Consider the following 21,412-nt stretch of genomic DNA (forward strand, 5'->3'; position numbering starts at 1 on the left):
ACATGACTGAGTTTGACAAAGCCACCAGAGGTTTTTGACGCCTGAGGTTAATGACCTGTATGAACAGCAGCGTTCCCATTTGAGAAATCTGGTCCAATTTACAAACAAATCAATTTGCCTCACATATGGGCCAACACAATCAGTAGATCTGCATCTAAGGGACAGATGTTTATTTGAAACTGCCCTTTATGCTTGCAACACATGTATTTCAGTAGCCCTGGAGTGTGTGCAGGCTGTTCTGAAAGTAACAAATGTTATTTAATTAATTATGAACTCAAGGCTGTTTGTATTGACTTGTGCTTTAATTTCTAATGGAGCAAATATGACATCACAAATGCTTTGTTAAATGCACCTTTTTTCTACACACAAAAACCATTGTTACAACAGTGTACTTACATCTACGTTGCAGATTATTATAAAAATGAAACCATCATTTCTTGTTTCCTTTTTAGAATCTTTTTTTTTTTTTTTTTTTTGCCAACTGATCTACTATAATCATATTTTGTGAATACACACATATATTTTGGCTTTACAAACCTCCCAATATAAAAATGCTACATTATTGTCACTTTACATGCAGGGTCTTATCGAATCATCCGTTGTTATCTAATTATATTAAAGCAATATAAGACAACTCCTAAAGATCTACATTTAAAAACTAATATGCTAGAAAGTTTCACATTCTTTTATATCTAAATTCAACTTTGCTTGATTATTGTTTCTATAAATATGCAATCTGTTGTAACTGTTAATCATATATTACCATAACAAGTAAGACATGTGTGAAAAAAAAATACATTCTACTGTGCAAATAAAGTCTGGGGTATTTAATGTTTGCTCTATATTTTGCAGTGCATGGTGTATGGAGAGGACACACACACACACACACACACACACAGCATTATAGCTGCTGCTCTGATTTGAATGTGCTTCTCAACACTGACTATGTATTTATTTATTTTTTTCTGTGGAACGTTGTGTTGACTCTTTAGTCAGGAATTTTAATTTACAATGTTGTATGTTTAATGGTACAAAGAGAAACCATGTGTCCATGAATGCTATGATGCTACATGATCATATACTGTATGCTTGTTTGAGAGAAAGTAAAAGAGAGATTGTATGACCATGAGAGCAGGTAGTATCTATTAGGTATAAAGATTTCAGTTGCACTTTATTTTACAGTGGGTGTACTTTCAGTATACTTAAAGTGTACTTACCCAAGAAAGTACTGAGTAATATTAGGTAACTACATGTTTTTTATATGGGTTAAGGTTAGGATTGGGGTTAGGTTTATGGTTAGTACCTAGTAATTACTGTAGCTGTTGTAATCATATAGTACGTAAATGTAGAACAGTACTGTAAAATAAAGTGCTACCAAGATTTCTATAAATGAGTGCAGTGTTTATGGCTGGATTTCAGCGCAGGCTGCTGGAAGGCATGCAGTCACACAGCGCCCTCCTCTCAGCCCGCAGTACCAAACTCTCCGTCTAAAAAACACACAGCAGATAAAGTCAAAGTTATGACCCATGATAGACCCATCTCCAGAATATATTACAAAAAATATACAGTATGCAAGCATTAACTGTGCATAAATTGATGCAATTAATATGCTTTTACATTGTGCTTATGCGTGCGATCTCCTGAGCACCCACAGGATGGCACCGATGCTAAAGGTGTGATTCAACTTTAGACGTGCATCTATGATATCTGCCACAATGTTTTACTGAATTTATATTTATTTTTTTATCTACAGTAATCATTAAACTTAAAGGAATAGTTCACCTAAAAATGAAAATTCTCTCATCATGTACTCACCCTCATGCCATCACAGATGTGTATGACTTTCTTTCTTGTGGTGAACACAAAATTTTTCTTTTTAAATAATATTTCAGCTCTGTAGTCCTTTTTTTTTTTTTTTTTGCTAGAAATTCTTCCCCCCCCCCGGACAGTAGGGGGCTATAAGGATGAAAAATGCAGATCACCAACAACACAAGAACAATGTGAAAGTGATCGTTAAAGTGGAGACTGACTGAGCAGAGAGGAAAATTTATAGTAAAAATGTACTTAAATATTGATCTGTTTCTCACCCACACCTATAATATCTCTTCTGAAGACATGGATTAAAACACTGGAGTCTTATGGATTACTTCTATGCTGCCTTATGTGATTTTTGGAGCTTGCAAATTTTGGCACCCATTCACTTGCATTGTATGGACCAAAATAACTAATTTGAGTTCAGCATTTAAAAGAATCTGGGATGGCATGAGGGTGAGTAAATGATGACAGAATTTTCATGTTTGGGTGAACTATTCCTTTAATAAAGGAACAACATTTTCAAAGGAAGTTACATTTAGAAAACACTTTACACAAAAACCTGTTTAAATTGGCATGACACATCACTTCAATTAATATCAGGTCATAAAAAGTGCATGTTTAATAATTAAGAATTAGTAAATTCTCCTCCCTGGCCAGTGGGTGGCGATATGACAGAAGAATGCAAATCGCCAAAAACAATAGATGAAGAATGTGAAAGTGAAAGTGAAGATTTATAGTGAAAGAGGACTTAAATATTGATCTGTTTCACACCCACATCTATCATATTGCTTCAGAAAATATGGATTTAACCACTGGAGTTGTATGGATTACTTTTATGCTTCCTTTATGTGCTTTTTGGAGTGTCACAATTTTGGCACCCATTCACTTGCATTGTTTGGACCTACAGAGCTGAAATATTCTTCTAAAAATCATCATTTGTGTTCAGCAGAAGAAGGAAAGTCAAACACATCTGGAATGGCATGAGGGTGAGTAAATGATGAGAGAATTTTTATTTTCTGGGTGAACTATCCCTTAAGGTTTACAGGAATAGACATTAAATGGGCACGAGTTTCATAGTCCAAATGGTTTACTGGTACTCCCTTTTTTTCTTCTATTTTTTCTACCCTTTTTATCTCAATTTGGAATGCCCAGTTCCCAAAGGCTTCATGCTATTCTCCACGGCATCCACGCACAACTCACCACACACCACATTATAGCGACCAAGATGAGGTTACCCCATGTGACTCTACCCTCCCTAGCAACCGGGCCAATTTGGTTGCTTAGGAGACCTGGCTGGAGTCACTCAGCACGCCCTGGATTCAAACTCGCAACTCCAGGGGTGGTAGTCAGTGTCTTTACTTGCTGAGCTACCCAGGCCCCCAGAAGAATCGGTACTCCCTTTTTAACTTGAATTCTTGATGTTCATTTTTAAAGAAGCTCACAGAAACATTGTGCATCAACTAACCATGTGCATTGTCTTTTTCAATGGATCTCAGAGGAAGCTGCTTTTTGATGTGGCAATCACAGAATGTCTGCTACATACTGTAGTGTATCAAAATCATAACTTTCTATTATTAAATCCCAGGAAATATCCATGTCCAAACTTATTTAAAACAGTCCTGAAAACAAAATCAACACCATTTAACATGGAGAAAAAAGGTCTACTCTCTTTTTAAGGTCTCACCCGCGAGTCCAGGTTGAAAGCTGTTTTCTTCAGGTCCTGCAAGGCTCTCTGCATAAACTCAAAGGCATGACAGTCAACACATGGTCGACCTATAAAAAATTAAAAAAAGGTAAAAATGGTGCTGTATGTGATACTTCATTGACCAACATATTCATTACACAACGGCTGAGCAGGTGCATAGCCCAATGTGCTCTCCAGGTAACACAATATTCAGCGGCTACATCTAGTTTCCATCCACTTATCGAGCTGTTATGTTATCCACAAAGTGAAAATGCGTAAACAAACGTTTGCGAAATGTGCCGCCTTCTGCCTGTTTCCATTCAAATGGTCTTTTATCAATAAAAATGGTGTACGTTATGACGTCATGCTTAAAAAACACTTTGTTGCATACGTTTTGGTTTATCACAAAAGAAATCTGCCCTTAAGCCGTTTCCATTCAGAAATGTGTGTTTATCGCTAATTTGCCTCCCAGATGTCCCTTATTTTTTTTTCCTCCAAAGTTTTGGTAAAATGGGGAGAGTATTGAGACAGTTCATTGAAATTAGACAGCTAACTGTTATTTTAATTGCACAAATAAAAGCAATCAGAAGAGGAATTGCAATAAAAAAGGAACAGTTGCCCTTCTGATAAGACTGTAATATTGGTCCTGATGTTGCGCCTATTGCAGGTTGCACCGGTTTTGACCCGAAAGCGAATAGTCATGACCCTGTTCAAGCTGGCAACCGGCACATGTAGTGGGGGAAACTTTCGGTCCTAGTATAAGGACCATCAATTGATGTGTATATACTGTGTGCACAGCTATTAAAGAAACATTGATGCGGTGTAATATCAGGGTTTACATATGATACATTCCTGATATTCAATAGGCTATTTTGATCAATCATCTAAAGCATTGCCATCTCAACTGCATTATGTTCCGTATATTTGTCCCACAACTTTTAACGACCAACTGCACTTGATTATCATCTAAAATTAATTTTAGTGTCATAATGCAATTTACATTTTCTGAAGAAGCTCAGCAAATGTGATCCGAGGTAAAGGATTTAAAATATTTAAAAGTTTTAAAATGTTCAAAAGCTCGTTTTCTAAAAGTGAACTCTGCATTGGACGAACAGTTTTATCCAGTCTTGAAAAAAGTCTAGAACATTCTGAGAATGTCATTCAGCTGAACAGGGTACGGCTAATTTAAGTTTGTGTAAGGAAAAGGCAATTAAATAGGCCTAACAATATAATTTTTTCATTTGGTAATTTATTTTTTTAATTTAATGCTTTTTTTGTTTGGTAATTAATTTAATTTCATACAGGGAATTTTGCCAAGATTTTTTCAAAAGTAAACAATAATTTAATAGAATTGGGTTATATGTTAGTGCTCTAAAAATCACACTGATGCTTTTCTTCTAGTATTGTGTATTTATTTTTAATTTAAAACCTCTTTGTGCACAGAAATGATATGTTTTTTGTATTGTGGGCTAATTCCATGACTGCCGCTATTATTTTGAATGGTGTGTAAAAGCAACTTTAATAAATAAATGGATGTCTACCATGATTAAATTAATCGCAAAGAGTGGCAATTCATTTGTAAGTGTAAGTGCGAGTAATGCTTCATGTACAATAAATTGTCTTTTAAGGATGTTTACCTTGTCGTCGTGATTTACACAGACTAACGACTGAGGTAAATTCTGTCATGTGACACTATAATTTTGCGTTAATGCCAATTTTCTTGACAAAAAGTGTTTCCAAAACAGTTTTTCGCGACATCTGAAGTATTGACATTTTTAGAGTTTATGTGCTAGAGTTAAACGGAAAAATATTATGTCGACACTTGCAACATTTTAGCAATCATTTGCGTTTCCATCAGCTTTATCGGTAAACGTTTTGATGCGTTACACCTTTGTCGCAAAAAAACCCTTGGATGGAAACGTAGTTAATAATGACATCCTTGTTGCCCGCACGTCTATAAATGTAAATACAGAAATGTCTTACTCTCTGCGGGAATGACCGTCCCTGAGTCCTCAGCGTTCATTGGTTTGACACAGAGGAGCTGCATCAGTACCAGCAGCATCACAGTCGCAGCAGCTCCGCTTGGCCTCATTCTGTCAAACAGCATCACCAAACAAACGGGAACGGGCTACCTGACGAACCATAACGTAAATACAGAAAAATACAAATAAAATGCTTTAACATTGAAATGTATTCATTTAGCAGGTCCTTAAAAGCTATTTACAAATGACTTTAACCAGCCGTGCTTCAAATGTTGGCTTTATTTCAGCCCCTCTATAAAGCTAACATTACAATATTCAAATATGATCACCAAAATACCCACATGCAAAGCAAAATACTTGTCTAAAGCACATAATTAAAGCTAATTAGACCGCTCTTGCATTACCTGTAGTGTCAGATAAAGGCAGTAGCAGTACCGTTAGTCAAACCACCGCCCTCGTTTTCAGGAGGACGCAGTTTCTTTGCCGAGCAGCAACAAATTAAATTGCGCTTTCTTCAGGTATATTGTCCTTCGCGAGTCACCGTAGGATAGAACCCAGCAAACGTTTTCGTCTCTGATTGGCTTCTGATGGTCACATGGGTTCAAACTCGACAGCTTTGACTGGAGCAATGTTTTATATTCATGTGATAATATAAAAGCTTTTTTGTTATTACAATTTTTCTTTTATATGCTTTATTTGTTTTCATAATAAAATGAAATAACTTGCAACAGATCTATATACTTCAACAGCACGCCTCTTACAGAAATCTATCCACATGTTCCCTATACTTAATTTTTTAATATCAGTACTGTATACTCTCTATACTTTGCTGTATACTACAAGAAATTCAAAAGTTTCGATATAGCTGTCATGAAATACTTGAATGTCCTGCTGCTGTACTCCATCTAAAACGCTTTTATGACCGCACATTTAAGTTGCACTCAGTATTTTGTTTATAATGTTGTCTTTATGATTTATGATATAAGATGGCAACTTGTATATTCTACTCGGAGCTATTCACGTCCTCGGATCTCGTAAGTTATTCATTGTTTAAGAACAAATGTTTAAGATAAAAAAAAAAAAACAATTCTCCAGGCATCAGTGGCAAAATAAAATGGCATATCAAACAGAAATGTGGGTTTACTTCCTTCAGCTGTTGTGGCCACTGCCATATTTGTTGTTTTTACATGACGTCGTGATTGTCAAGTCAGAGCTTTCATAGAATTCTGTGTTTACAACTTGTAATTACCAGTTCAAGGAAGTCGTGAACACTTTTTTACAAGCCAGAATCTCATAATTACAGTGATTTCGACATGACGTGAACACACCATTACACTGATACCTAGGGGCCTGAATGACGCATCATTCAAATGCAATAGTTTTCAGTTACAGATGCCATTGTAGAAATTCACTTTTCACAGTCAGCCATTATTAATTGAATCAATGAGTGAAAGTGTCCAATAACAGACCGGTTGCTGAGATTAAGCCAGTAGTATTTCGCTGGTCATGTGATTCTAACATGGCAGCCCCCATGAGGGGACCCCCTCCATGTGGAATAAAACAGCTTATATAAGGTTACTGATATGACTGAAGTCTTCATTTTAATGTGAGTGCTCATGATTTACTAAATATGTTTCAAAATTACGATTAATTTCTCTATTTTAAATTAGGAAGGGGAAAAAAGGCAGGCGCACCTTTAATTCTTAGACTACATGGAATATTTGTGACTTTTTTCAGACCACATGACTAAAAAGTACCTAGTGAAGGCAAAATGGTGAATACAAATGGTGAAAAACTTCAATAGTGAACAATTACGGGGCCTAAAATATACACTATCCCTTACACTTTCATTTAAATTTGAACCTAAATACTTAGTTCATTATTTAAAAAAATAAATAAAACGTAATGCGTCAACTACCTATATGCATATGACAGAATGTCTGCCACATACTGAAGTGTCTCAAAATTATAACTTTCTATTTATGCCAGCAAATATCCATGATATAACTGGGAGAATGACTTAAACTAGTACTGAAAACAAAATTAGCACCATTTAACAAGGACTAAATACGATTTTACAATGCATAATCACGTGAAATCAGCACTGATAAATCATATAGCATACTGACAACATTTATAGTGTTAATAGAAGTTGACAGTCTGGTTGTGATCACATGGGTCCTAGCGTGTGTGTGCGCGTGTGCGTGTGCGTGTGTGTGTGTGTGTGTGTGTTTTCTTAGGTAGCCTGATAAAATGCCCGATCTCGTTATTCGACTTTTCCCAAGATGGCGTCGATGAGGGAGAGCGACACCGGCCTATGGCTCCACAACAAACTGGGATCGACGGACGAGCTGTGGACTCCTTCGAGCATCGCGTCCCTTCTCACAGTGTCGGTCATTGATAATATACGACTGTGTTTCTCCAGTCTTTCGCCTCCGGTGAAGCTGAAACTCTTGCTGGGGATGCTGCACCTCCCGCGCAGGACCGTGGATGAGGTGCACACAAACTGCTTTAACTTCCGACTGCGGCTCGTTTCATTGGGGTGGCTTGTTGTTGAGTACTATTATTTGTGTTGTACGTTGTTGACATGGATGTGTTGCATGTGTAATAACATGGCTTCCACCATGAGACCCCTGCAGCTGCTACCTGGATCATGTCAGTCTGCAGCAGCTCAGTCTCTGGACTTGAGATAACACGCGAGCCTCCATCCGTAATCATGCATTCACCTTTGTGAGGTGGCTGGCATGTTATTACAGTGTTTATTTACACGTTTGTATGCGTAAAACGCCCCCTTACAAAATGGTAACGGCAGCGGTAACCATAGTTTCCTGTCACCAAAGAAGAAACTACGTGGTTGCAGTCAAGTTCTGGTTTTACAAAGGAAACTGGTATTTTGGCGGAAACCACGTTGTAAAGCCCTAAACTTTTAAACATTGCGCGTGTGCGAGTTTGAAGGTCTCATCACTAACAAAACAACAGTGACAGCTGTCTGCTGGATTGAAATTAGTTTAACTTTTTTTCTTAAAGGAATATTCCGGGTTCAATACAAGTTAAGCTCAATCGACAGCATTTCTGGTCTAATGTTGATTACCACAAAAATAAATTTGGACTTGCCCCTCCTTTTATAAAAAATAAAAGAAAATCTGTGTTCCAGTGAGGCACTTGCAATGGAAGTGAATGGGGGCCAATTTTTTAACATTAAAATAATCACTGTTTCAAAAGTATAGCCACAAGATATAAACAATGTGTGTGTTAACATGAGTTTAGTGTGATAAAATCAGTTGCTAACCTTTTCTGTGTAAAGTTATAGCCAATTTTACAACTTCGTTACCATGACGATGTAATGTCAACAAACCCGAAAATCCTACAGTGACTGTGTAATATTAGAGCTCAAATAATACTTGAGTTTTAACAGAAGAATTAAAGTACATGCTTTTATAAAATTATAAGCTTCACATTTCTGTGTTTAAACCCTCCAAAAATTGGCCCATTCCATTGTAAGTGCCACCGTAACATCAGTTTTTGCTTTTTTTTTTATTTATTTTTTTTAAATAAATAAAAGGAGGAACGATTCGAAATTGATTTTTGTGGTAATCAGTGTTATGCCACAAATGCTGTTGATCGGTTTTCAATCAGGTGAGCGTGATTCGTGAAGATACGTGGGTCCGTAAAAAAGAAATACTATGTTATATTAAAAATTCATTTTTCATGACACTTCTAGTTAGGGCTGTCAAATAAAATATTCAAATATTTGTCGAATTCAAGAAAAATACGCACATTCGAATGCTAAAACTGCGTATTAGAATTTTGAATGTGTGAAGCACTTGTGATGACTTCAGACCGATCGCATTCTTGCGCTAAAAAAGGCTAGACACAGAGCAACAAATACAGTTTAATAGAAAGCAGTTGTCTAGAGATGCATTTTAAAGTTATTTTTAAGTTGACACGGCATATAAAAACAGTGCTTCTGCATGAAACGCTGAATAAACAAAAACAAAGCGAAACAAAGACGTTCTTCTAGCACGTTTACATAGAAAAATACATCTGGATGGTTGCAAAAGCATGCGGTGTGAACAGCCCCTTACAGTAGGTGGAGGTCTTTGGCTGTTGCGTCTTGCTCTCTTATCAGCATTGCTCAGATTAAGGAATGGGTTTGTCTGTAAAGGCGTTCAAGTTGGAAATGTGTCTCGAGATCCTCGTGTTCTGTTCCATTCTGTTGTGTTCTGTCTGTTTGAACAGTTCCTGACCAGGGATCATGAGTTCAGCCGAATACCACTGCTATCTGGGAATAATTGTACCCTACATACAGCTGTAATTAATGAAAAACACTGTGGTATATTGCTGTTATTATGACGTTTGAGTCTGTGGAAGTATATACTGTGGCACCACTGCAAGTGTAACACCATGTTAACACAGAACTGCCTATTGAGAATATATAACTTTTATTTTTTATTTTATGCACTTTAGTTTAAATTGGAATGTTTTTTTTTAACAGCCAGGAATGTTCTTTGCAATAATATAACACGATGCTGTGTGGTTTTATATATTCAATGCGCCCTCTTGTGGACTCAGGAAATAACATCAATTTAAAAAATCAGCTGACTTTAACATTCCAATTTGATTAGAATTTAGAAAACTTTTATATTAAAAATTTGAATTTAGTTTCTCTGCCCAGTTGACAGCACTACTTCTAGTTCTAAGTATTTGAATGGCCCTGTCCCTGGGTCTGTAAAGGTTGAAAACCCCTGCCCTTTAAATTTTTTTATTTTTTTTATACTTTATTTTTATTTATTTTTTACAAAATACAACATGCGATTTTAAGAGTTCTAGAACTTTGCATAGCAAAAATCAACAGTAGCAAAATAGTGTTCTCACACACAGCATTTATTGATAACCGTCAAACTGACCGTGGCCAATTTTTTCCACCGTTTACAAAGACTTGCATTGTCACAAAGACAGGTGTAATATTTAATAGCACCTACTTCATTTATATCTTTCATGGAATAGGGACATTTCTGCTTGTCATTTAATAATAATAAAAAATGCTTATTGTACCTTTAAAAGAGTGAAATCAAGGATATGTATTTTGTCAAGCTTATTTTAAAGGGATAGTTCACCCAAAAATGAAAATTCTCATTTACTCACCCTCATGCCATCCCAGATTTGTTTGACTTTCTTCTGCAGAATACAAATGAAGATTTTTAAAAGAATATTTCAGCTCTGTAGGGCCATACAATGCAAGTGAATGGTGACCAGAACTTTGAAGCTCCAAAAAGGACATAAAGGCAGCATAAAAGTAATCCATAAGACTCCAGTGGTTTAATCCATGTCTTCAGAAGCGATATGATAGGTGTGGGTGAGAAACAGATCAATATTTAAGTGCTCTTTCACTATAAATCTCCACTTTCACATTCTTCAAAAATTGTTTTTGGCGATTTGCATTCTTCTGTCATATCGCCACCCACTGGCCAGGGAGGAGAAAAGTCCTTTTTTAAAATTTTTTTTTTTACTATAAATCTCCACTTTCACACTCTTCAGTTTTTATAAGGTTACTGATATGACTAGAGTCCTCATCTCACGTGAGTGCTCATGATTTTATACATATGTTTCAAAATTACAGTTCATTTCTTTAGAAGTAAAACTATTTTAATGGGGAAAAAAATTACTGAGTGCACCTTTTACACCAATTACAACTACATAGATAATGTTATGAGATTAATGTTTTAAATATTAACTTGAATTAAAGAAAATATGAAATTACACATTTGACAAACAAAATAAATAGGTTGTTCTCTCTCTCTCTCTCTCTCTCTCTCTCTCTCTTCCATCTTCCCTCATATTCCAGATGAAGGAGGCTCTGTCGGAGATCATTCAGTTGGCCACAGTGGACTCTGAGCCATGGGTGTTAATGGTGGCTGACATCCTAAAATCCTTTCCAGAGACAGGCTCACTAAACCTGGACCTGGAGGAGCAGAATCCTAATGTACAAGACATACTTGGAGAGCTACGTGAGAAAGGTCTGTTCAGTGATGCATTTCATCTGCACACATTCTAATGTGATCAAAGGGAAAGTACCAGATATGTAATGCACTTTATAAATCAGATGGTGTTATGCATGATATTTGTTGAATTTACGTAAATTAATGTGTTAGCTTAGTAGGGACCCGATCTTGAACTTCAGTGTATGCACTGTTATTGTGGTTGCTTTGTTTTCTTGGCTAGCTTAGCTTGTGAGGTGTACCCTCATCTACTTTGGTGCACTTTGGTAAGGAAGCATCTGCTAATAATGTAAGTGTGCACTTGGTGTCCGTGTTTGACCCTCTTCCCTTTTTCAGTGAATGAATGTGAAGCGTCCGCTATGTTGCCTCTGGAGTGTCAGTACCTGAATAAGAGTGCTTTGACCACACTGGTGGGGCCACTTACTCCACCCATCAAGCACTTCCAGCTGAAGAGGAAACCCAAGAGTGCAACGCTTAGAGCTGAGCTCCTGCAGAAATGTACGTTTGAATATAATTTTTTTTTTCACGCTATTAATCTGTCCAGTGCGTTTTTACACCAATGTTTGTTTGATGCTCATTGTTCTTTATTAATTGCTACATTTGTTCTGAAGCCACAGAGACTGCCCAGCAGTTAAAGAAAACAGCAGGAGCGCCGTTCCACTCCAAAGGAAGAGGATTGGTGAAGAAGATTGACACCACAAGTAAAAATTTATATATATATATATATATATATATATATAGCATTTATTTGCAGAAAATTACAACTGGTCAAAATAACAAAAAAGATGCAGTGTTTTCAGACAAAGAAAACAAGTTCATATTCATTTTTAAACAACACAATACTAATGTTTTAACTTAGGAAGAGTTCAGAAATCAATATTTGGTGGAATAACACTTGATTTTCAATCGCAGCTTTCATGCGTCTTGGCATGCTCTCTGTCAGTCTTTCATATTGCTGTTGGGTGACTTTATGCCACTCCTGGTGCACAGATTCAAGCAGCTCTGCTTTGTTTGATGGCTTGTGGCCATCCATCTTCCTCTTTATCACATTCCAGAGGTTTTCAATGGGGTTCAGGTCTGGAGATTGAGCTGGCCATGACATTCGGTGGTCCTCCATTTACACCTTGATTGACCTGGCTGTGTGGCTTTGAGCATTGTCCTGCTGGAAAAACCAATCCTCAGAGTTGGGGAACATAGAGCAGAAGGAAGCAAGTTTTCTTCCAGGATAACTTTGTACGTAGCTTGATTTATGCGTCCTTCGCAGAGACAAATCTGCCCAATTCCAGCCTTGCTGCAGCACCCCCAGATCATCACCGATTCTCCACCAAATTTCACAGTGGGTACGAGACACTGTGGCTTGAAGGCCTCTCCAGGTCTCTGTCTAACCATTAGAAGATAAGGTGGAGGATCCAGACTTGAACCCCATTGAAAACCTCTGGAATGTGAAACATTATAGAATAAAACAAAAAAATTGATTGTACTCAAACACATACCTATAAATAGTAAATCCAGAGAAACTGATAATTTTGCAGTGGTTTCTTAATTTTTTCCAGACCTGTATATACAGTTGAAGGCAGAAGTTTACTTACACCTTAGCCAAATACATTTAAACTCAGTTTTTCACAATTCCTGACATTTAATCGTAGAAAACATTCCCTGTCTTAGATCAGTTAGGATCACTACTTTATTTTAAGAATGTGAAATGTCAGAATAATAGTAGAGAATTATTTATTTCAGCTTTTATTTCTTTCATCACATTCCCAGTGGGTCAGAAGTTTACATACACTTTGCTAGTATTTGGTAGCATTGCCTTGAAATTGTTTAAATTGGGTTAAACATTTTGGGTAGCCTTCCACAAGTTTCTCATAATAAGTTGCTGGAATTTTGGCCCAACATAACAATGGCCATTATAGCCAAACAGTTAAATATTTGTTTCATCAGACCAGAGGACATTTCGCCATAAAATAAGATCTTTGTCCCCATGTGCACTTGCAAACTGTAGTCTGGCTTTTTTATGGCAGTTTTGGAGCAGTGGCTTCTTCCTTGCTGAGCAGCCTTTCAGTTTATGTCGATATAGGACTAGTTTTACTGTGGATATAGATACTTGTCTACCCGTTTCCTTCAACATCTTCACAAGGTCCTTTGCTGTTGTTCTGGGATTGATTTGCACTTTTCGCACCAAACTACGTTCATCTCTAGGAGACAGAATGCGTCTCCTTCCTGAGCGGTATGATGGCTGTGTGGTCCCATGGTGTTTATACTTGCGTACTATTGTTTGTACAGATGAACATGGTACCTTCAGGCGTTTGGAAGTTTCTTGTAGAGGACTTGTAGAGGTCCACAATTTTTTTTCTGAGGTCTTGGTTGATTTCTTTTGATATTCCCATGATGTCAAGCAAAGAGGCACTGAGTTTGAAGGTAGGCCTTAAAATACATCAACAGGTACACCTCCAATTCAGTACACCTCCTATCAGAAGCTAACTGGCTAATTGTCTAAAGGCTTGACATCATTTTCTGGAATTTTCCAAGCTGCTTAAAGGCACAGTTAACTTAGTGTATGTAAACTTCTGACCCACTGGAATTGTGATATAGTAAATTAAAAGTGAAACAATCTTTCTGTAAACAATTGTTGGAAAAATTACTCGTGTCATGCACAAAGTAGATGTCCTAAACGACTTGCCAAAACTATAGTTTTCTAATATGAAATCTGTGGAGTGGTTAAAAAATAAGTTTTAATGACTTCAGCCTAAGTGTATGTAAACTTCTGACTTCAACTGTGTGTGTGTGTGTGTGTGTGTGTGTGTGTGTGTGTGTGTATATATATATATATATATATATATATATATATATATATATATATATATATATATATATATATATATATATATGATCTTTCAAGATGACTCCTTTTGAATTTGTTTGAATTTTTCTTAACAAAACAGTAAAATTGATCATTAATCATCGTGTTCTGTTTCCTCTCACAGCGCCGCTGAAGGGCATTCCTAAAGCACCATTCCGCAGCCCGACAACCCCTAGCATGTTCAGCCCCCCCAGCAACAGAACGCCTATTGCTCCTGCTCGCACGCCCCTGCGCAAGGAGAGGGGAGTCAAGGTAATTGTTGAGCAAGGACCCACAATCCAGCTGACACTTATAGAAGTACAAATAGTCTAATACTGTGCATCACAAATCAGTGAATTTTTTTACCTTCTTACTAGTATGGATGTCATATCTGTATACAGGTTTATAAGTGCAATGTCTACATTGTCCGGTTGTGTTTATTTACAGTTGTTAGATATATCCGAGTTGGATATGGTAGGAGCTGGCAGAGAAGCTAAGAGGAGAAGAAAGACTTTGGGTAAGTTCAGGAACATTTATTGAGAAATTTTGTCCCTGCACCTCTGAACTGACTTTTGGGCTGTTTCAAGCCCCTTTTGCAGTCAAAGACAATTTAATTGGATTAGTAGTTTTAATGAATTTGTGTCTTGTACAGACACGGAAGCTGGAGAGAAAGCCGCCAAAGAAGAGGCAGTGGTGGAAAACGCGACGCCAGACTATGCAGCTGGCTTGGTGTCCACACAGGTAGTCTTTGAAATCTTATTACTGATACACTGGGCGCTTGTCTTGTGGGTTTATTGAGCACTTAGAATCAGCAGAACAAACCTAAAATATTCTCTTTTTATGACAGAAACTGGGGGCGCTAAACAACGAGAGCACACTGCCATCAACCAGTTACCTTCCAGCCACCCCCAGCATGGTTCCTTCCTCGTCCTACATTCCCAGCTCAGAGACACAGCCAGGTGAGTGCAACATCTTCAAATGTAGGATGAGACTGATGCAAAGAAATAAGATACTGTAGAAAACCTATTGATTAGACAGAACAGTTAATCAGAGTAGGGTTGTCACCAAAATACAAAGTTTTAGAAGTTGATACAAATTTCGATACCACAGCTAAACCTAATGTGCTATTGAGTGCACGCTTTTAAATTAACATAATTTGACAAAATAGTAATTATACAAGGAAACAGTAATTATTCAGAACACAGTGAGTGGTTTTCTCCTCAATATTTTTGTTTGGTTAATATTATCAGTACGACAGTGGCAAGTCTGTTAGGCTGCATTTACAGTGTAAGGCCTAATGCACTGGTCTGATATTTTGAATTGTTTTTTTTTGTTGTTTTTTACATTTACATTCACTTATGACAAACCGACTGTGTTTACACTAATACGTCACCAAGACTGGCATTTTAACATAGAAGTGCATTTGCTCATTCACGCCGTATTACAGCAAAATCTGGGCTTGTTCAGACCATGAGCGTTCAAAAGCTGTCTTTTGGTCAGATAACAATCTGATACTATTTTAGTATCAGACATAGGGCTAAAAGATATGACAATATAAAGTGTCAATTGATAGAGATTTTGCTATATCGTGATATGTAAATATTCATGTGCGCAGCGTGGGCTTATTTATCAGTGGGCAGGGCTTCACATGAGACTGAGAGACTTTAAGAAACATTGACAGGGTGTAAAAAAAATTCTCCGCTGCCCAAGATATTCCTGATATTTACAGGAGAGCGCAGAGTGGGATCACTCAAGTTACTCAATCATTTTTGACCCAGGGAAAATCCTGAAAAAACTTCTCCACAGAACAGGTCAACTCTCAAACAAGTCAAGAAAATGAAGAGGAACCTGTTAAAACAGTTGCATCATCTGTGGTGTAGGTTCACAAAACCCAACATGGAGCAGAAAAATATAATATTCAAACTGTGTCGCACGATGATAATCACTCATAATACAAGCAATTTGTTTAACCTCAAAATGAAGCACACAAAAGAATATTATGAAAGCCAAAAGATATGCTCCGCATTAATTTGTCTATCATTTGTTTTGCAAGAAGTGTTTATATTTATTTCATGTATATTTTCTGCAAGTAGTGTTTATTTTCGTTGCGTTTTTTAATTTATTTTTTAATTTATTTTTTACCCATGTATTTTTCTCTAGAAGATCTCGAGTTTCTTGAGGAAAGTTTATAATGATATTGATCAACAGTATATTAGGCCTGGGCGATAGGGAGATTTGTAAGACATCATTCTATGTCGACACTCATTAACTGACGATGATCGACAATATCGGTAATTGGCAAAACCTGGTAAGTCGCCAGATATATTAAACATTAGCCCAGGGTGTGAAATTTGCACCCGCCAAATGCGACGAGGCTGAATCCAGCTCCTTATTCGCAAGCTCCTCATCCAAATATGGGAATTTCATGCACAGGTAATTTGGCAACAGTGGTGGGTAACCTGTAAGACATCTCGGAAACACATGACAAGAAAGGCTGTTAAACACAAAGACACATGCTTGAAAAAACAAACTTTATTATATTTTTAAGAACAGACAAAAGAAAACTGTCTGAAAACTGTTTGCAAGAATAGTGTCGTCTACAAGAATCCTGCAAATGACCTCAGACCATCTCAGGAGGTGCTCGAAGTTTAATTTGCTTTATTTCACGGAGCAGTTCGCACTTACATTCATTGTGAACACAACTCTTCAGGTTCGCTCAAATATATCTTTGTAATAAAGAAACAAAGACGAAAGTGATTAAATCATAAAATAATACAAGAACATGTTCACCTTGAACCTATAATTGAGTTCTATTTCATTTTCTTTAGGCAGCATTAACTGTAATAGCGAAACGCAATACAAACAAATTCGATAAGAACACACATTTGGCAGCATTATTTTGGAAACGCAAGGAAATATATTAGGCTTACACCTAATATAAAAACTGGTGTTTTCTATTTGTTTAAGCACAGACTAAGTGAAGTAGCAAACTGTTTTTATATAAGTAGAAATTATGTGGGTTGTGTTGAACTTTCTAGAGGTAATGGTTTATTTTTAAAAATACTGTTATTATCTTTACAACTGTCTTTAGTTCTTAATTTTTAGGCTATTAGTAATTTCCCACCTGTTGTTGTAGACGAATACTTAAATGATTGCCATTGAGGCAGCTGGAGACAGTAAATATTTGGATTTCAGAAGATTTTTTTGATCATTTTAATTGCTTTTTTTTGTTTTGTTTAAAGTGCAGTTTGAATTCAGAACTGTCTTTTTGTTTGTTTTTTGCGTTTCAATAAATGAATTTAATTAAGCAAATTCAATAAAGCAAAAATATTCAAAGACCCTCGGCAGGGTGTTTTTTTTTATTTTTATTTATATATATTTTATCCCCTTTTCTCCCAATTTGGAATGCCCAATTCCCAGGATAAGTCTCAGTTGCCTCCGCTTCTGAGACAGTCAGTCCACACATCTTATCACGTGGCTTGTTGTGCATGACACCGCGGAGACTCGCAGCATGTGGAGGCTCATGCTAAACTCCGCGATCCATGCACAACTTACCACGCGCTCCATTGAGAGCAAGAACCCCTAATCTCGACCGCGAGGAGGTTACCCCATGTGACTCTACCCTAGCAACTGGGCCAATTTGGTTGCTTAGGAGACCTGGCTGGAGTCACTCAGCACACCCTGGATTCGAACTCGCAACTCCAGGGGTGGTAGTCAATGTCAATACTCGCTGAGCTACCCAGGCCCCACAACATATCAGACTTAAATGTGGCATGTGAAATTTAGCACTATGGTAAGTATTATTTAAAACCAAGTTTATTGTCAAGCTCCAAATAAAGAGAAAATTATATAATTAATTATATAATAGTAAATATTTGAAAGTATTTAATTCACTAACAGAATTACTCGAACAACATGGTTATTTAATACATAAGCCAATTTGCATTGATTTACCCCCAACATTTTCTATATTGTGATATACTATCATTGCCGTGATATAAAATTACTCATATTGTGAAATAAGATTTTGTTCATATCGCCCACCCCTAATCAGATATTGTCATTGTAATCAACCCTTCGCTAAGCTCCGCCCCCCCTTGGGTACTGTTGCTTGCTCTGACCAGCTTTGCAGATCTTCCCATAGGAATGAATAGGAGATCATCGTGAACGGCGCGGTATTTGGCAAAATATTATCATAAACACAACTGATGATATTATTACGTGGGCTGGAATGAAGAGTGACATTTTTAATACATATTATCTGACTTGTTTTTGTAAAAGAAATTGTTAAATTACACATTTATTTGATTGGAAACTTTGGAGACTGTGAATTGGGGCAAATGATAATCAAAGTCACACAAAAAGAGAAAAGCATCGCTTGATTGAGATTACTCACCTGAAAACATTAGTGTAAGTGAACACACTCACTATGATGCTTTGAACTCTTTATTTACTATCGCCTTTACGAAGATCCAAATCAATACATAAACTAATTAACGTTAAGTTAGTAGCTTTAATTTACACTGGAGGAAATCTAGGTGTCCTTGCTGATGTTATGCAGGTTTATTTGGTCTTGAGGAATGACACTGTTTAATCCAGAGAACGTTCTTCTCAAGATTTATTTAAAGATTTTTTTTTAAAGAAGATAAAACAATGCGTCAATCCTCTTTATGTACCTTGTGCCACAAGTGACCAAACAGTTTTTACATTTTAGATCAATTTGATAAAATCCCACTTAAAACTACTCAAACACACATCACTCTCGTAGGCTCTCATTGTAAAAAGTCAAACACTTGTCAGAGAAATGGCAGCTGGGCAAAAGTTGCGAAGATTGATCAGAAATGCTTTTAAGGCGGGGTTTAGCAAAGGGTCAGTTGTGTACCAGGAATTCAAGCTACATGCATGTAGAAAATTTGGAATTATTTTTTATTGAAGCACTTGCTTTTATATTCCAATGATTTGTCATGGCAGCATTATCCTGAATCCTATAAAAATCACCTTTGCTTAAACCAAAGTGTGCTCAACCTCCATTTAACTATCTTTATGTAATTCTCAGCCAACACAGGTGGTTCAGGGCGTGAAACTACAAACCGGCAGTCGGAGGAGTCGTCCATTCCCAATACCGCTTCTGCTTCGTTACCTGGCCAGTTCAAGCAGCGGCCACCCATGTATAATGCCAGCACTGCCAGTCCCACTGCCCCCACTTCACCCACCACGCCAACCAGCACACCCACTAATAATGCCCCGCCCCCTGCCGCCACGGCAACACAGCCAGACATGCCCACACAGCCGCCCACCACTGCGGCTCAGCCCGCACCCACACCAGCGCCTCCACAAACCCAGCCTAAAAAGAACCTGTCACTCACGGTGAGCACTCCACTTCATGTATCACAAAATTTGGTTTAATCTCCAGTTTGGGGTTCTCACATCTCGTTTTTTTGGTTTCCCACAGAGAGAACAGATGTATGCTGCACAGGAAATGTTCAAGACTGCAAACAAAGTTACACGGCCGGAAAAAGCCCTTATCCTGGGCTTCATGGCAGGATCGCGAGGTATTCTGGCCTTGATTTAATCAGCACTCTTATCAGTTGATTGACAATCGTAGTGTTTCTGTTTGTCCTTAATGACCCTCCTAATGTTTATCTGTCCCAACAGAGAACCCCTGTCCAGAACAGGGTGACATCATACAGATCAAACTGAGTGAGCACACAGAAATTCTGCCTAAAGCGGACGGAACCGGCAGCACAACCATGCTAGTGGACACAGTGTTTGAGATGAACTACTCTACTGGGCAATGGACCCGGCTCAAGAAATACAAACCCATAACCAACATCTCCTGAGGAGAACTGGGTTAACTATACCACACACTCATGAACACCCAATCAGCACGTGTTTACATAGACGCATATGTATACATTCAAACACTCCTCTTCAATGTCATCTGAGGAGGACTGCTTTAAATAACTCACAAAAATATTGTACATGTGCTAGAATGTACATATATTTACGGGCCAAATTCAGAGGTATTGGGAATGTGCTGTAGTGACTCAAAGTGGGGAAATGTTTGGATATTGTTCCAGACAGGTGCAAAGGACTTCTTGTTTGGTGGACCTCATGTCCTATCTCTGTTCCTGCGCTGAAAAAGACAGGGACCCTGTTGTAAGACTTGTTTTCTTTATCTTTTTGTTAACGTTTGTATCGTCTCCCATTTTTAGGCCCATTTCAAATTTTCTAGTGTTGGGGAAATGTGATTAAATCGAGGCAGAGCTTGTTAGATGTCTTAACCTACTTTTGATTGACACGCTATTGTGAGATCTTTAAAAGGGTACAAAAATGCTATTACAGTGTTTCACAAATGAAACAAAAGTTTCTGTCTGTGTTTTCTCACTCAGAATGTTTAGAAAAATGTTCCTCCTTGATCAACGGACAGAAAAATCTAATGAAAACAATAAGTGTAAAACAGGTTATTTTCTGTTTAAAACTTTTCAAGAAAATTTGTTTAGAGGAATTAAATGGAAACCTCTCCAGATTTAAATTGCTGATGGAATTAATTTTGGTTGTTGCAATACACAACCCCAGTAATCACTGAATTATTAGCTTTCACTGCATCTCTAACAACCTGCTCGCTCGAGCAAGAACTGAGTAGATTTCTTTAAGTTTGGTCTCTATCCAAATTTGAGACACAAACGTGAACTGATTATTGTAATGATTTGGGTGTTCGGGAGATGATGTGAAAATGCCTGAGTATGCATGAATTGATGAATTTGGGACAATTGAAAGTGGTTTCTGAATGGAAACCTTGACTCAAGGTGAAAGTTTAGTTAAGAGGTATATTCATCCCCATTTTATGCATGGTATAATAACAACAATGTTCTAGTCAGTATACCATTCTTTGTTCACCAAAGGTCTGTGCAGTTCAAAGATGTAACTACAATTTCTAGATTGATTTGACAAGAGTCTCGTTCAATACAAGAATCCCTTTAAGACAAAGCCATTCCAACACAGTGTGTTTTTCTCTGTGGAAAAAAACCAACAGAATATTTACAAAGGCTAATCATTAATTATCTGAGGAACTTTCTCCTTGTTTGGATTT

At 37.3% G+C, this 21,412-nt stretch overlaps 2 protein-coding genes across 3 annotated transcripts; one reads left to right on the forward strand and one right to left on the reverse strand.

Annotated features, from left to right (window-relative positions):
• Positions 1-283: 283 nt before the first annotated feature.
• On the reverse strand, positions 284-6,032 carry LOC127436630 (neuropeptide-like protein C4orf48 homolog). Of its 2 annotated transcripts, none has more exons than XM_051690998.1 (4): positions 5,886-6,032; positions 5,483-5,627; positions 3,500-3,588; positions 284-1,487 (listed from the first exon to the last, which is right to left on the reverse strand). In XM_051690998.1, exons 2-4 carry the CDS (start codon positions 5,604-5,606, stop codon positions 1,416-1,418), a joined length of 285 nt encoding a protein of 94 aa, XP_051546958.1. In that variant the 5' UTR covers positions 5,607-5,627; positions 5,886-6,032; the 3' UTR covers positions 284-1,415. The 2 variants fall into 2 exon arrangements, with proteins under 2 accessions (XP_051546958.1, XP_051546879.1); XM_051690919.1 differs by having other exon boundaries at positions 5,483-5,631; positions 5,886-6,028.
• A 1,653-nt stretch (positions 6,033-7,685) lies between these two features.
• nelfa (negative elongation factor complex member A) lies at positions 7,686-20,870 on the forward strand. Its single transcript, XM_051690715.1, has 11 exons — positions 7,686-7,976; positions 11,327-11,498; positions 11,817-11,978; positions 12,092-12,181; positions 14,465-14,592; positions 14,767-14,836; positions 14,972-15,060; positions 15,167-15,278; positions 19,376-19,686; positions 19,772-19,871; positions 19,975-20,870. The coding sequence occupies exons 1-11, from the start codon at positions 7,767-7,769 to the stop codon at positions 20,157-20,159; spliced, it is 1,629 nt and encodes a 542-aa protein (XP_051546675.1). The 5' UTR covers positions 7,686-7,766; the 3' UTR covers positions 20,160-20,870.
• The last annotated feature ends 542 nt before the right edge of the window (positions 20,871-21,412 follow it).

Source organism: Myxocyprinus asiaticus, chromosome 1 (assembly GCF_019703515.2).
Source record: "Myxocyprinus asiaticus isolate MX2 ecotype Aquarium Trade chromosome 1, UBuf_Myxa_2, whole genome shotgun sequence".
Lineage (NCBI taxonomy): Eukaryota > Metazoa > Chordata > Actinopteri > Cypriniformes > Catostomidae > Myxocyprinus > Myxocyprinus asiaticus.

Coding starts and splice junctions, on each gene's coding strand:
- LOC127436630 (XM_051690998.1), bottom strand. CDS start 5,606: ATGCTGTTTGACAGAATGAGGCCAAGCGGAGCTGCTGCGACTGTGATG. Junction 3,589..5,482: donor GACGGTCATTCCCGCAGAGA/GTAAGACATTTC, acceptor AATTTTTTATAG/GTCGACCATGTGTTGACTGT. Junction 1,488..3,499: donor CTTTCAACCTGGACTCGCGG/GTGAGACCTTAA, acceptor TGTGTTTTTTAG/ACGGAGAGTTTGGTACTGCG.
- nelfa (XM_051690715.1), top strand. CDS start 7,767: ATGGCGTCGATGAGGGAGAGCGACACCGGCCTATGGCTCCACAACAAA. Junction 11,499..11,816: donor TGGAGAGCTACGTGAGAAAG/GTCTGTTCAGTG, acceptor TCCCTTTTTCAG/TGAATGAATGTGAAGCGTCC. Junction 19,687..19,771: donor AAAAGAACCTGTCACTCACG/GTGAGCACTCCA, acceptor GGTTTCCCACAG/AGAGAACAGATGTATGCTGC.